At 56.7% G+C, this 16359-nt stretch overlaps 1 protein-coding gene across 1 annotated transcript; it reads right to left on the bottom strand.

The window, feature by feature from the left end:
• On the bottom strand, nucleotides 528–14979 carry THOP1 (thimet oligopeptidase 1). Its single transcript, XM_018050784.1, has 13 exons — nucleotides 14826–14979; nucleotides 11933–12145; nucleotides 9435–9583; nucleotides 8433–8540; nucleotides 7924–8026; nucleotides 5753–5913; nucleotides 5025–5160; nucleotides 4471–4837; nucleotides 4170–4371; nucleotides 2211–2397; nucleotides 1948–2076; nucleotides 1166–1302; nucleotides 528–1016 (listed from the first exon to the last, which is right to left on the bottom strand). The coding sequence occupies exons 1-13, from the start codon at nucleotides 14839–14841 to the stop codon at nucleotides 861–863; spliced, it is 2064 nt and encodes a 687-aa protein (XP_017906273.1). The 5' UTR covers nucleotides 14842–14979; the 3' UTR covers nucleotides 528–860.

Raw genomic sequence — 16359 nt, 5'->3', positions numbered from 1 at the left:
CAGCACCAGCCTCAACTGGACTACCTGTCAATGTCTGGGCTGAACCCTGTGGGTGGGGAGATGACCCACATGACCTGCTTTAACCTGGGGCCCCTGACTCCCTCTGGCATAGAGGGGTCCCCAAGAGTGGGGACACCCACGGGCAGTTCAGGATGTGTGGATGAGAGCGGTGCACTGGCCAGTGGCCACCTGTGCTCAGCCCAGCTGAGGTAGGTCTCCCAGGAGGCCCCACTCACCCGATAGCCTAACCCTGAGGCTTGAACCCAGAGCTCCACTACCCAGCCCAGGCCAGACCCACTCCCTGTGTTGCCCGTCTATACTGGATCAGGGACTTCCCTGGCAGTCCAGAGGTTAACACTCTGCTTCAAACACAGGGGGCATGTGTTCAATCCCTGGTTGGGGAACTAGGATCCCGCATGCCATAAGGCGAGGCCAAAAAACTCCAAACAAACAAAAAACAACAAATCAGCCACAGAACTGCTCCTGCGGTGGGAGGGAGGCAGGCAGAGATCAGGACTGAGTCTTTTTTTTTTTTTTTAATGGCTGCATTTCAAAGAATTGTTTTTTAACTAGGGAAACTCCCAGGAAAGGGCTGCATTAGTCCAACAAAGAGGAGTCTTGACTAGACAGGAGACTTTCCAGACACCTCCAGGTGGAGACCTTTCAGCCCACGTGGGCCAATGGGGACACAGGGACTGGGCTGGGGGGGCGGGGGGGTGCAGGGGGAGGGACACACAACCCCTCTCCCCTGCCATGTCCCTGGGCTGGAGTCCCTCACCTGCCCCGACTGGGCACTAAGGCACCTGGGCAGGTAGCACGCAGCCAGGCCCACCAGGGTGGGGAGCCAGAGCCCTGTGCCATCAGCAGGCTGGCGGCTCACAGCCCTCCACCTGTAGCCCTTTGCTCAGGAGGAAGGCGTCCTGCTTGGGATCACGACCCAGGAAGAGCTTCAACATGACACTGGCGTCCTCGGAGCCGCCCGGCCTCAGGATGCAGCTTCTGTAGTCCATGCCGACCTGCCAAGAGGGCGCTGGGCTGGAGGAGGGTCGCGCACCCCTCCCTAGCTCTGAGGGGCCCTCAGCATCACCAGGGAGGAACGACACCCAGTCTGGGGGCGTGGGGGGCAGCAGCCCTCAGGGCCAAGGGGCCCAAGCTGGCCTCTCACCTTGCCACTCAGGACACCCTCCTGCTTGAAGCGCGTGTGGAACATGTCAGCAGAGTATACCTCACTCCATAGGTAGCCATAGTACTGGGCATCATAGCCACCTGCCAGGTGGCCAAAGGTTGCAGGCATGTTGGTCCCTAGGATGGACGCAGAGAGGCTCTGGTCATGGCCCCTGGGCCCCCTCAGGATTTTTCCCGAAAGAAGGGCCTTGAAGCAGCCCCGTCCGAGGCCCAGGCCACAGGAGGGGAACTGGTCTAACACTTCTAGAAAATGGGGGTCTCGTGCGCAACTCACAGAGAAAAATAAGTCTTTGCCCACTTTCTGCTCAAGCTCACAAGGGTTCACCCAGAGCACCTTACAAGGTTGGCTGCTCAGACTCTGATGAGTCAGGGCTCACCGTGGACAGTGGGGAGCACACTGGTTACCGCACTCCCTGAAGGACATCTTAGAGGCCCACAGAGGAGCAAACGTTGTGTATACATCAACATCCGCATGTTCAAACCTCCACTACTCATACATCCGGGTACAAACCCTTTCCTGACCCCCTGGGCTTCTCACAAAGCATGCGCAGAGCCGCCAGCTCACCATGGCCCCCATGCGCCACAGCTGGAGCAACAGGCCCAAGGACTGTGGTAGGATGAGCCCAGAGGTCAGTGGCTCCTCCTGGGCCTTGGCTGAAGCCTGTCAAACAGTCCCCACTTCATACGTCACTAGATAACCTTCCCCACCTGGGCAGTGGCCACCACCCTGGCCCCTAAGGCGCCCAGCTGGAGCATGGCTACCTGGCGTGGCGGGGACCCCAAGGATCTCCTGGCACAGGCGGGCGTACTCCTTGGCTGGGTCTGCGGCTGTCTGCGTGTGCAAGGCCTGGTCCACCTTGGCCAGGACGATCTGGCGCAGGTTGAAAAGACCTGGGGGGGGAGGTGGGGGTGGGGAGATGGGGCGCTGGGTGTGTGTCTGCACCCCTTCCCCCGGGGGGAGGGGAGGAAGGCGGTGGGGCGCTGGGTGTGTGGGGTCTGGGCAGCTCCTTCCTCCCCCGTCGCACCTGTATTGGCCTGGCGGGACTTGATGAGCTTGTCCAGCAGCTCCTGGGGGATGGAGCTCCCCGTGCGGTAGTGCTGGGACATCCGGAGCAGAGGCTCTGCCTCCCACACCCAGTTCTCCAGCATCTGTGACGGGGCCTCCACAAAGTCCCGCTCCACATGCGTCCCGCTGAACATGGCAAACTCGGCCTGTGGGGGGCGGGGGGGAACTGTAGGAGGACCCAGACCCCGACCAACCCGGCATGCAGGGAGGCTGCCGTCCAGCAGGCCACAGCGCCCCTCCCTACCCACAGAGCCGTAGACGCAGCAGATCTAGGTGGCTGGCAAGGGCAGGAGCTCCTTTTTCCTCTTTCCTGCATCTTGACATTCTTTCTGAAGACATAGTACCTGACAGTATGGCTGGAACCCAGGCCTGGCAGACACAGGGCCAGGTGGGCTGAGTGACCTGGCACGTTCTTCCTGGGACCCAGGGAGGCAGTCAGATGCCACTGGCACCTAGGTCACTGGACCCCTGCCTTTGGGTTCCAGCACCAACTGCAACAAGCGTCCTTCTCAGTTTATTGACTGCCCCATGTGTGCATTCTCACGTGGCTGGGGGTGATTTCTCTGTTCTAGACGGCGCCCCCAGTGTAGGGCTGAAGTGCTATCCAGTGTCTGGGGAGCGAGAAGGCAGTGAGGTGCTCACAGAGATAGTGCAAGTATCAGATGAGCTTTGTCCAGGTGAGGGTCACAGCCCTGCCAGCCAGGGGCTCAGCATGACTGAACCAACAGCTGGTATCAGACCAGCTGTCATTATATAGAAACACAGAGCACATGAAGCTGAGTGAAGATCAGTCCTGAGGTGACTCACGTGACAAAGACTCACAGGAGCCTGGCTCTGCACTGTCTGCAGGGGTGGTGGCTCAGTAACCGCTCCCTCCACATTCACGGCGACTTTATAGCACAGAACTGCCTTAACACTGAGAACAGCTATACTGAGAAAGACGCGACGGCTGCGAGAGAGCCATGAGGGTCACTGGCAGAGCAGTGGTCCAGGGACAGAAAGCCATCCCTGAGTGGATCACAAGGAAGCTGCACAAGGGGAGGGGCGTGAAGGGGGCTAAAGGTGGTGGGGGCGAGGGCTCAGAGACCCCCACCCTCACAGCATAAGACAATAACACCAAAATGAAGAGCTCAACTACTAAACTAACAGGAAAAAAATTGAGAAGAAACTCTGTGTCTTGAGTTAGAGAAGAATCTGCAAAACGTGCGAGGAAACATTTAACAACTTCAAAGTCAAAAGATTCTGCTCAGAAATACAGCAGCAGAGGTCCCTCCACACCTGGAAGCATCCCTGAGCCATGAAAAGGAGAGAAGCCCTGACACTCACTACCGTGTGGATGGACCCTGAGAACACGACGCTCAGTGAGGAGCAGACACAGAAGGACACACAGGGTGTGATGGGACGTTTCCACTGATGGGAAACGTCCAGAGCAGGCAGATCCGCAGACACAGGGAGTGGGTTCCTGGTTGTCAGGGGCTGGCGGGGAGGGGTTTTGGGTAATGATAGCTAAGGTGCATGAGGGACATTTTTGGGGTGATAGAAAATTCCCAGAACAGGGCACTGGGATGGCCACACAGCTTGGTGAACTGTTCTGAACTGTCCCCTCACGCTCCAAGGTAGCTCGTGTGAGCACGGCTCTCAGGCTGAGGGCTGACCGCAAGAGGGCCAAGCACAAGCACATCTGTTGCCAGGTCCTGGGAATGCACGCTCATCTGAGAGGCCCGATGAGGAAAGTCCCCGGGACTTAACACGTAGGGAATCGGCTCTGCTTATGCCTTTACCCAGGGCTCCCAGCTTCCGGAGCCACAAGGACATCCCTTGCTGTTGTTCACACATCCAGCGCATGGGGTTCAGGGATGGAAGGTGGTATCAACCAGCCTATAGGCTACCACGCCCTGCCCTCCCCTCCCCCACCCACCTGGGAGCAGAGCTGGTGCATCACGTGGCCGAACTCGTGGAAGTAGGTCTCCACCTCGTCGTGCTGCAGCAGGGAGGGCGCGTCGGGTGTGGGCTTGGTGAAGTTGGCCACCATGGCAGCGATGGCGATCTGGCGGCTCCCGTCCTTCCGTAGGCAGCCTGGCTGCAGGCCAAAGCAGGCCGCATGCCCATACTTGCCTTCCCTGGGTGGGGACCGGGGACGTGGGGTCAGTCTTGACCGCTGGGGGTGGGTGGAGAGGGTGCCCAGCCCAGCCTGGCTGACGGGTCCCCCAAGCACACACCGGGGGTAGAGGTCCAGGTAGAACTTGCCGATGAGCTTGCCCGAGGCTGCATCCCGCACGGCATAGAGTGCCACATCCTCATGCCACACGGCGGCGCCCTCCTCCAGCTGGAAGCTGAGGCCCAGGAGCTCCTGGTAGATGCCCAGCAGCCCGCGGGTCACCACCTGCATGGGAAAGTACTCCTTGAGCAGATTCTGGTCCACACGGTAACGCGTCTCCTCCACCTGGTTCATGTAGTAGCGCATGTCCCAGGCGTTGATGCGCCCATCAAAGGCCAGGCCGCGCTGCTCGCACTCCGCCCTCTTCAGCTCCAGGATCACAGCCCGCTCCTGCTCCCCAAGTGGCTTCAGCTTCTGCGCCAGCTCATCTGTGGGTGATAGGGGTTGTGTGAGGCTCAGCTACCTTCCTGGGCCGGCCCCAGCCCCCACCACTCATCCCACTTGGGACCCCCAAGGGTGGACGAGTGAGGCTCGCAGGCAGCACCTCGTCCAGTTGAGGTGGTCCTCAGCCCTCACACCTCCCCCCAGGCACCTGGGGCAAGGGGGCGGGGTTACCTAGGAAAGTGGCCACCACCTGGCTGGTCTTGGCCATGTTCATCTCTAGCACATAGTCGGCGTGCGTGCTGAACCCCAGCAGACGGGACTTCTGAGCCCGCAGCCTCACCAGTTCCCTGAGAATAGCGCAGTTCTCCTAGAGCCCAGACGGACAGATAGATGGTAGCACTGGAGCCATAGGCCAGGTGTCCGTGGGAGGGCTCTCAGGTTCCTGGCAGCCATGGCTAATGCCCCCACGACCCCCCCGCCCAACCCCCACCGCCTGGATTTCTTTGCACTTGGTCCTGTTGTAACACATAGTCTTTATAACCAACGGGGCCTCCCTGGGCTCAGGGCTCTGCCAGCACCTGAGGGCTTCACTCAGCCTCCCCAGCTTGTGGGATAGACACAGAGCGACATCAACCGGGTTCATTTACAAGGAGAAATAGGCCTGTTCACAACAGAACAGGAAACCTAACTATACCCGGAGGCTGTCAGCGAATGTCCAGAAGATGAGGGGCTGGGAGCTGGTGGCCAGCAGTGCCGTCTCCACAGCACCAAGGTCCTAACCCAGGACTGCCCCAGTCAAGTTCATGGCCAGGAGAAGGAAGTGCCAACCCCTCCCATCCAGGCCAGCCCTGGGCCTGGCAGACTCAACAGCCCTTGGGGCTGAGCCAGACCCAGGGGCGCTGAGAGGGCAGGCTGAGATTGGGCCCCGCTGGGCACTGCGCAGTGGCGTGGCTCCTTGCCTCCTTGCACCGGCAGTTGAAGGCCTCCTCCACTTTCCTCCGGGTCTCAGGCACATGGCATTTCTTCAGGAGGGGAAAGTAGTGCGGGTACTTGAGTGTGACCTTCAGTTTCTCATCCTCGGTCTTCTCCAGTGAATTTAGAAAGTCTTCAGGGAGCCCTCCTGTGGGGGCCAAATTGGGGGCTCTGAGGGGACTGGCAGGCTGCCCAGCTGAGGTGGGAGGGGTGGAAGCCCCCGCGGATGGGAGGTAAGGAATGAGATGGCAGGCTGGGCTTCCCCATGCCCTCTGCATGCGTCTTCAACCCGGAGGAGCAATGTCGAGGGCTCTCCCACCTCAGAGGTCTGCTCCCTCAGGATGCCCTCAGGGAGGGGGAGGTTGAGTTGTGTCCTATCACCCCAGGTCGGCCTGCACCCCAGAACAGGTGCCACCCTGGGACAGCGTGGACTGCCACCTCCTCCCATGTCCTTCCTGGGTGAGAGGTCACAGCAGGAGGTGGAACCTGCCAGGTGGGTTTCCCAGCTCCGGGTGACTGAGGGACCCGGGAGCAACAGCTCCCTGGCAGCCAGACCTCAGTTCCAACCACCCTGCTGGGGCCAGGCCAGGGAGAGGACACAGCGAGCCCAGCTCAGTCCATGTCCAACAGGAGGTGCTTCAAGAACTACAGGGACGTGTCCATTCGAAGGGGCCAAACTGGGACAATGAGCATCTATAAGTGAGGACAGCAAGGACACCCCCAGTGGACAGACCAGGGCCTGGAAGCCCGGGGATGCGAGGACATGGCCGGGGCTGTGGGGGGCTAGTTCTGACACGCAGGAGGACACCCACTAAGACAGGGACAGGATACGAGCCGGTGACTGCGAGGAGCTAGAGCCATTAGGATTCTTGGGAGAAATGACTGATCATGAGGGGAAAACAGCCGACACTACAGAGGCAATGCTGGGTGGAAGTCAGTTTAGCCCCAGGATGGGGACTTAGAAAAAGAATACAGGGTTTTATACATGTATACACGACTCTCTCTAGAGGCTGGGGTGGGGAAGAAAACAGAGACACAGAGCACTACCTATGTTCCTGTAAAGTGACTCTCCAAAGCCTTTCGCAACCCGGAGAAATGACCCGGCACAGCGCCTGCTCAGCTGGGACTGAAACGCTGCCAGGCGGCCACACATGTCCAGCTGCCATCCCAGCCCCGTGAGACCGGTCACCGGGGCTCTGAGTGGCTGTTCCATGCGCTGGGGGTTCACATTCCTGCCCAGGAGGCCAGGCCGAACTAGCCGGGCCCTGAGCTGGACAGTGGGCAGAAAAGCAGCCCCATAGCACAGTGGACTCCAGAGGCCTGGGATGGCCCTTTGGCCTGAGAACCTTCGGAGCCACATGGGCCTTGCTTCCTGGGACACAACAGTGGGGACAAAAAGTCAGAGCGGCAGAGGTCAGCGTGATGGACCTGAAGCTCCTGCTCAGGACACAGCACATCTGTGTCCCTGAGTCCCTACTGACCAGAGGCCCAGGCAGTATCACAGCGTATGTGACAGCACCATTGGACCCTCGGGCAGGGTTCACGGGCCATTGCCCACCTGCCTGGATTTTGCAAAATTGTCAGTGTGGGTAAAACAGAAGCAAATCTGTCAACAGGGAAGGCATCTGGAGAGGTCAGAATGGAAAGTGAGGCTTAACTTGAGCTGACTGGGGCCAGAAATGTAAAGCCAGTCATCAGGATGGGTAGGGACCTCATCCTGAGAGGGCCTGCACCTGGGGGCACAGGAGGCACCATCCCTGGTGACGGGTCTGGAGGCCCCAGCACAGGAACCGCACACACACAGGGAGGCCAGGCCCGGGGCACACATGGGGTCTCCCTGGTACTATTCTTGCCACTTTCCCACAGGCGCCAAGTTTTCAAAATAAGGCATTTAGGGAAGAAGATAGAAGCTGAGAAAACCTCCCAGGCCCCAGGCCTTCAAGCCCCCATACACAGCCAGACTAGGAGGACACCATGAGGTTAAAGGATCATACCTCACAGAACAGGGTAGGGCAGAATCTTAGCAGACAGACCCCGGCCCTCCCCAAGGAAGGATCCAGGACCTTGGGCTCCAAACTCCCAGAGTGCCTGCGGTGAAGAAGACCCTCCCAGGGAATGCTCCCCTCCCCTGCCCATCACCCTGTGCACCTGCACGCACCCAGCTCCTCGCGTGTGAATGGCAGGAAGGTCGTGTCCTCGTTGAGGTTCTTGTTGAAGTCGATGCACAGGAGACTCAGCTTCTTCTTGATGCTCTTGATTTTCTGATGGAAGAAGACTGTTGTGAGAGTCCAAGGGAATGGAAAGAGTGGGGGTTCTAGATTTGGGGTCCCCCAGGGGTTGTGCTGAGCTCAGATATTTGAAGCCTAGACCCTCGTCCCCTGTTCTTACTTCCCAGTGATCAGTGAAGGACCTGGAAGCAGGGGTGCCCCATAGAGACCACCACTCTCACAGCCCTGGGGAATCTAAGCTTTGGCCATTTTAAGGGACCTAAACGATTCATTCAGAGTCCCTCTAGTTTTCAGAAACAGAAACTGACCAGCCTGGGTTCAGGAACAAGGAGGAGGGGAGCTGAGGAAAGAGCCGGCTCCCCTGGGCCCTGGGCCCTGAGACAGGGTCGGGGATGGGCCTGGGCATGGGGATGAGGGCCATCACAGGCTAGGCTCTCACCTCCTGTGTCTCCTCTGGCAGGTGTAGCCCGTTCCTCCGGCCCAGTTTGATTAGTCGCTCCAGGTACCTTGATGCCTCGGGTCTCAGAGAGTCCTTCTGGACCTTCTCCTGAAACAAGAAAACCAGAGACAGTGCCAAATGCCTGTAAGGCCGTGGAGAAGCAGGACGTCATCACTGGAAGGAATGTAGGATGGTGCGGTCGCACTGGAAGGGGGTTTACAGGTTTCCTGAAAAGCAAAACTTCCTAACAAAGCAGCTATCACAGGACTCAGCACCGCAGGCCCGAACACTGACCCAGGGAACCAGATTCAAGTCCACATAGGACCTTGGGTGACTGGGGACAGCCCCAAGCCAAAGCTGCTGGGGGCCCCTCCAGGGCAATGGGTGATGGGGCAGCTGTGTCAATGTTAGGACCCTGCTGTGACACTGACCTGTCACAAAATGTGACTTCAGGGACAACCGGGCAAAGCTCAACTGGGACCTCTTTGAATAATTTCTTACAACTACATGTGAACCTACAATGGTCTCAATAAACACTTCAGTTAAACACTGCCTGTGCTTTCTGAGGCCCCTGCTCCTGAGTCTGCAGAAAATACCCCAGGGCCTTCCTGGTCCCAAGGCAGCCATGTCTGGCAGGTTCTAAGAACCACCCCACCAGCCATGCGAGGAGCACCTGCAGTCCCCTGACGTGGGCAGCAGTGCTCGGCCGGCACCACCAGGGAGGCAGGAAATGCACACACCTGTCACTGGTCCCTTCACCTCACGTGGGAGATGGGACATCCCCTTGAGGTGACCCCAGCAAGGTCAGGGATGTGAGATGACATGTGCGTGTGGGAAGGCCTTGCACGCCTCTCCTCCCTCCCACTTGCCTCTGTCACGTCTCTAATGTTGTTGTGGTGAAACGGCCCCACTGGCCCCTGCAGGGCTCTGTCCACCTCATGAAGCTGGGGGGCAGGGCCTCCCAATCCGGGAGGTCCACACTCTGGCCTGGCCCTCGCTCACCTGCAGCCAGACAATCCTCTGGTACACGTCCTGCCTCATGCTCATTTCCACATCGAACTCCGACAGCTTCTTGTCTGCCTCCGTGCTGGCTGTGCGGATGTCCTTGGAGGGAGAGACGTGCTGGGGGAAGTCAAGGATGTTCCTCTGAACTGAAACGGGGAGACAGTACAGGTGAGAGAATGGCCCTGCAGGGAAATGGGCAGGTGAAGCCCTGGGCGAGAGACAAGCGTGGTTAATCGTCCTCAGGAACTCATGGTCCAGATGGGATGGCACTCAGCTCTGGACACCTCAAGCCGAGAAGGACAGAAACAGGGAGCAGGATGAGACCAGGAGAGGCTGAAGGGACTCAGCGCCAGAAAGGGCCCCGGAGGCCCATGGCCATGCTGCAGAGCACCAACAATTTTATACTTCAAGGCACACCATGTGCGTGAGATAGAGGGGGTGTGGCGACTGTGAGAACACACGCTTCCGCTGCGTCACCATGTGACCCACAGCCCCTCTCCCAGGTGGACACCTGAGAGGAGAAGAACACTGTCCACCCAAAAAACTGTCCACATATCATCATAGCAGCGTGACCCATAGTGACCAACAGTGGACACAACCCAGGTATCTGTCAGCAGACGACTGGACACACGTGTGCCTCTGCACACGGGAGCATCACTCAGACATGAAAAGGAGAGAAGCCCTGGCACTCGCTACCACAGGGACAGACCCTGAGAACACGATGCTCAGTAAGGGAAGCAGACACAGAAGGACACATGGGGTGTGATTCCACTGATGGGAAATGTCCAGAACAGGCAGGTCCACAGACACAGAGAGTGGGTTCACACTGTCAGGAAGTGACTGCTAATGGAGAGGGGGGAACCTCTTTGAGGTGATGGAAGGTTCTAGAATTAGATACTGGTGATGGCTATATATGCTAAATACAGTAAAAACCAATGAAATCTAGGCTTCATGTGGGCAGATTACATGGTATGTGAAATGTATCTCAACAGTTCTTTTATACCACTGAGTGGTATACAGTAACTTAGTTGCCCAACCAGGGATTGAACCTGCGCCCCTAGCAGTGGAAGCGTGGAGTCCTAACCATCAGACCATCAGGGAAGCCCCCTTCAACAGAGCAGTTTTTTCAAAAGTGTGTACTTTGCAGGGGGGAGAGGGGCCTGAAGTACCATCACGGTTTGGTGACTTCCACGGCCCCAGCCCACTGAGAATATCCCAGGGCTGGTGGGTCAGCTGCACAGTAGACCCTCCAGAGGTGGTGACCTGCTCAGCTGACTGGACCAAACACGAGGGTCTGAGGGGGCCCTGACACCAGCTGCCCGATAGCGAGCCATGAAAAGGACAGAGGCGGCCTCTGTGCATGTGGGATTTGAACGCTGTGACGGCACTGAGCTGACAACAGAACAGCAGAGTGCAGGATTAGCCCAGGCGGCTGGTTGGGCCAAGGGGGCGCGAGAAGGGGCACCAGGCAGGGCTCAGCCTGTACTCAGACAGCCCAACACCCAGCAAAGCAGGGGGAGGGGCTTCCCAGGTGGTCCAGTGGCTAAGACTCCAAACTCCTAATGCAGGGGGCACAGGTTCAATCCCTGGTCTAGGAACTAGATCCCACGTGCTGCACGGCACAGCCAAAAAAAAAAAAGAGTAAAAAAATAATATAATTTGGTCTACTGAGGGGAGATGGAAAGGCCACAGGAGTGGGGTGGAGGGACTAGATCTTGTCTGGCAGGGTCACACCCAAGGTGGGAATTTGCACCAACCAAGCTCCAGAGCCTCCTGCCGGAGATGAGAGGGAAGACTGAGGTCTGCCCCACCCCAGCAGGTGACTGGAGGGCAAAACTGGCCTATGGGCTCTTGATCCACTGCCTGCACCATGGCCCCCAGCTCTGAGCCCATGGCATACTGGCCTCCATGGGGTGGCCCCTCTGGAGTCTGAGCATGCAGCCGGGCCTGACACACCCAGCGCCATGCAGCATCAGGGACACGTGAGGATCCTGCAGCCGGAGTTCAGGGATTCTAGATGGTTCTCAGAGAAACAGCTTTCCCAGAGATGCAGAGACAGGGGTTTCCCTGGCTTATTGTTCTCTGCCTCGTCAGCCTCTGCAGAGGGGGCTTGGGAGGCGGACTGGGGATCTGTCTGACCACACAAAGCTGTAGGACAGACCCTCATGGGTGAGAGGAGGGAAGGAAAGGAACTCCAGAGTGACGAGAAGGGCGCCCCGGGCATCAGGTTACTCAGAGCACAAGGAGGTGGCAGGGGGCAGAAAACCAAAGGGGACCAAGTTCAGCCGCTCGGAGGAAACAAACAACCCCTGGGGCTCCAGTTTCAAGGCTGGCAGGTGAGCTGGTCTGATGACACGGCCCCGGGGGATGGTGCAAGCCAGCCAGGCCTGGCTGCCTCCCGCTGACCAGGGCCCACCAGGGGCCCTTCCCAGCCAGCGCCTCTCCACTGGGTCCCTGGGAAGGAGGTGGCATTGCCAGGTCCGGGCATGGCTCACCTGTGTAGGACACCTCCACGTCAGCCAGCGCCTTGAGTGTGTTCTCGTAGGACACATCCTGGGGCTCCTGGGCGCCCACGCGGTCATACACGCGCTTGGTCTGCTCAATGAGTTCGGTGGTAAGCTCGGCAATCTGCTGGGCACTCAGGTCCCATCGGAGGTGGTTCACGGCCGAGCACGGCGCTGCCACGTCCAAGGCATCCCCTGTGCAGGCTGGACCCAGGAGACAGACCCCACACCCAGCAAGTCTGTGTCAAGCCCGCAATCAGGGTCAGAGTAACAGGGCTGGGGGAGACCCCAGGGCTGTGTGTGGACACGTGGCGCGATTGGTCCTCAAGCATAAGGGGATCCTGCCCCCAGGGAACACTGCGGTTGTCACAATCAGGGAGTGATACCACTGCATCACTGGGGTCAGGCATGCTGCTCAACACCCCAAAGTGCCCAGGACAGCCCCCGCAGGAAGACTCAGCTCCCAAAGTCATCAGTGCTGAGCATACACCAGCGTTTCACTGAAAGAACACCTGCCTGCAGGGTGGAACCCCGAGTTCCCTGAATGTGACATGCGTACTGTTACTTTTCTAAAAGAGGGGGAAGCCCTGACAATTAAGACTTCCCTAGCCCCCAGCCCTCCCCGCCACCAAGAGTTTTCTGGATGAGAGTCTGGTGTCTACTGACAGCTGTCACTTAAAAATCTTTGGGCAGTGTTCTGTGGTGTACTTGCCTTCACTGGGTTCCAAGACAGTTCTGTCCTCTGCACTCTAGGTTGCCCCATGTCACAGATGGGAACCCTGAGATAGCCTGATCCCATAGCCAGCAAGCGATAGGGATGGTTCAAAGTCAAGCAGCCTACTTCTGCTCCCATGCTGTGAACTAGCAGATGGTGCTCACCCCATCTTTGGGGAAATCTGCACACCCTGTGGTCGGGCCCTGCCCCCTTTTCAGGGCTCCACTCAGGATTAAAGTTCAAACCCTTTATCAGAGTCTACACTTGTGGTTGCCAAACACTGTCACAACTGTTTCTGTCTAGCCCCTGAGCTAAAGGTGATTCTGCTGTGACCAAGAAGTTGTGTGGCCTGCCTGCCAAGTGTAAACCACTTGGCCCTACACAGACAGGTTCACTGACCCCTGCTCTACTTGGTCCAGACTCTACTGGGTCCAGCACAGCAGGTCTGGCCAGCTGGTTTGGTCAATTTCTCTGTGGTCGGCCACAAAGGCTTTCTTTGAGAAGTTTCCTGAACCTTCCTACAGTTGTCCCCTCTGCCCAGAACCCTACCATATCAGTCTTCCTTTTCACATCCCTTTCTCAGAGATGCCCCTGATGGCATTCCTGTAGCATCTGTAGGTTGGCAATGGCTATACCTGTCTCAAGTTACTTGAGTTAATGAATAAAGCCTGGGCTTTCCCTCCAGCTGGGTGTAGGACACCTAACAAGCAAGCAGAAGGGGCTGCTCCAGGAACCTTCTACCATGCTTCATTCCCTCCTTCTGGCAGGCAGGAGTGGTGCAAGGCCACATGGTCCTTAACTCCCTGCTTTTCAAAACATTAGGGTGAGGGTGTCTTTGCAGGAAGCTGCTGGCTCAGGCCTGTGTTTGGTGTCTCTGGGCAGCTTTTTTTTTTTTTTTACAGTATTATCAACAACACTTGTGGCTGGATCATTCTCTGTGTGGGGCCATCCTGGGCACTGTGGAATGTTGAGCAGCACCCCTGGTCCCCATCCACTCAATGCCAGGAGTACCCCCAGCCATGATGACCACAGATATTCCCAGACATGAGTCCCACAGGAAGACACAATCACCCCAGCTGAGAAAAAAAAAAGTCCCTTAAATAAACAGAGGTTAGATTTTTCTGGCCAAATGGCTGCTTCAAACTTAGGGAAAATCTTTGCAGGATAATTTGGATTTCAAGAACTGCAGAAGAGGGACTGTGAGTCTGCACTCAAGTTGGCGGTAAAGGAGGGCTCCAGGAGCTCAGGAAAGGTGGGAGACCTGAGTGAACTGCAATTGTCAGGAAAGTCTTTTGGTGGAGCCAGGGTTTGAAAACTTTGAGCAGGCATGTTTGTAAACAGTCACTGTCACCTACATGCCAGGTCTCTTATCTAACAATCCTGCACCAAAGAAAGCAGACTACATTCCTGCCTTCCTGTGGCCTGAATAACAGTAATTATGATTATCATCAATACAATTATCATCATCATTGCAATAGGCTGCAGAGAGAACTGGGGCAGGATAGGTCGGGTAAGGCAAAATTCGAGGTGGCCCTACTCCACATCCTGGGCGACTTCCTAAAACACGGTTGGTATGCAGGTGACATTGCTCCCCTAAAGGAAAACCCTTCTGTGGTGCCCCATTGTGCTTCACATAAAAGGGACCTGCAGCTGTGCCCTAGCCAAAATGACTTATTGCTCCCCAAACGTCTTACTGGTGTGCTTGCCTCCCTCGCGGTTCCCACCACCTGGGACAGCTGCTTCTCCCCACCAAGTCCAAGCTGAATGAAATGCCACCTCCTCCGAGAAGCCCTCCAGGACAGCCCTCCCTAAAGAAGCACCACCAGCCATGGCACCGATCACTGTCTAAAGCCCCCGCTTGTTTTTTGCCTTTCGAACGGCCGGCTATGGAACTAAGTCTAGAACTCTTTTGGAGTCCACCTCAGGGCAGACCCATCCTCAGGAGAAGTAATGGAGTTTGCCGAATGAGTGAAGCGCTGAAAAACCTGGATCATTCATTCGGCAACCGAGGGGGCGGGGTTCCAAGCTCGCCGACCCCCATCCCCAGCCTGGGCCCAGGTCACTCGAGGGTCACTGGCTCCGTTCTAAGGCCCCAGGGGCGACCCCGGGGGAGGGGCACGGTGCTCCCGGGTCCGACGAGCGGGGCCACAACCAAGACACAGCCTGTACCTGCAGGAGGCTTCATAGCTGGCGGGTGCGCACTGGCGGCCCCTGCCTCCACCTCGTCCGTGTCTGCGCAGCGGCCAGCAGCCTCCGTCCGCTCAGAGATCGCAAAAGCCCAGACCGAGGCGCCCGCCGCCCGCGCGCTCGCTGAATGCTGGGAGACGCGTGCGCTGGAGGGCAGGGCGCTTGCGCACCCTAGCTCCGCCCAAAACCTGTGGCTGTGCTCCAGATGGCTGACTCACTCTGCGCCTGCGCCGGAACCACCCCCGTCCGTCATTTGCTCTCGGTGGTGAGAGGGTGGAGCTTTCGGGGAGGCGAGGAAGAGGCGTTTCCGTGGAAACTCGCACAGCTGGCGCCTCCCAGCTTTTTCTCTGCGCTCTTTCTGGCAGGAGTTGGCTTGGGCTTCCAGCTCCTGTATTAAATTATATTAGCCTCCTTTCTACATTAGTTGCGTATTTGTCTAGCTTTACAACTTTTCTCCGCTAAGTTAGGTCATCCGTGATCGCTTACCATATCTCAGGCGCTTATCCCATTCCCAGTATCCTGCCCAGCTTCAAGTATCTAATGAATAAAGAAGGTGCGCCACATACATTAGCTGAAACCAGTTGGTCAATAAAATTAAACACATATTTACTTAAAAAACAAAAATGTGTGTTAGCAAGTAAGTGTTATTGAGAAAGCTTCAGAAAACGGATCCAAGACTTCAAAACAACAGGTGTTTTGAAACAGTGCAGTTGCCTGTCCTAGGGATCACTGGTTAAAACAAAATCTTGAGGCGGTCCAGAGGTTAGGACTCCACTCTTTCACGTTGGTGATGGACAGGGAGGCCAGGCGTGCTGCGGTTCATGGGGTCGCAGAGTCGAACAGGACTGAGCGACTGAACTGAACTTTCACTGAAGGGGGCACAGGTTTGATTCCTTCTCCGTAGGGCCCCAAAGAGTCGGTCACGACTGAGCATGCACGTATGCATAGGAAACGAAGACCAGTGCTCAAAAAAACCCCAAAATATCAACCTTGAACCACCTGAGTCACCCAGAAAGAAACGAGAATTAAACATGCCCCCAAACCCACCTCCTTTATTTATCCTTCATTTCTGCAAAAGAAATGAAAATACCCTGGGGTGTTAAGTGTGCGTGCGTTTTAAGTAGGATAAAAATGAATTGGGAGAACATTTCTGGCAACTTTAACCCTAATGACGGTCATTTAGTACGGAATTTCCCATTACCCACCCTCGATTTTTTTCTCTCTTGAGAATGTCAAGTTTAATTCTACGTTAGTCTTCATTTTCGCTGTTTCCTATAGCTGGACTGCTTTTCTCCTGTTCTTCAAATTTACCTGTGGGAGAGAGACCCTCCCTAATCATCCCAGCCAATTTACCCCCCAAACACAACACACCACGTTTTCTTCATAGTGCTTGCCATTGAGTAAAATCTGTTCATTTATATACTAGTTTACTAGTTTATAGTGTATCGCAATACAAGGTAATGAGAGCAAACATTTCCCTTTATAGTTGGCGTGCATATTCGTTGACTACTAGGCA

The sequence above is a fragment of the Capra hircus genome, chromosome 7, assembly GCF_001704415.2.
Source record: "Capra hircus breed San Clemente chromosome 7, ASM170441v1, whole genome shotgun sequence".
Lineage (NCBI taxonomy): Eukaryota > Metazoa > Chordata > Mammalia > Artiodactyla > Bovidae > Capra > Capra hircus.
This window is presented reverse-complemented; position numbering and strand designations above follow the sequence as displayed.

Bases quoted from the DNA above. Each gene is read 5' to 3' on its own strand.
- THOP1 (XM_018050784.1), bottom strand. The intron at 8,027-8,432 runs GTGAGAGCCTAG...TTCTTCCATCAG, and splicing joins TGCCAGAGGAGACACAGGAG to AAAATCAAGAGCATCAAGAA. The intron at 1,303-1,947 runs GTAGCCATGCTC...CGTCCATCCTAG, and splicing joins TGGGGTCCCCGCCACGCCAG to GGACCAACATGCCTGCAACC.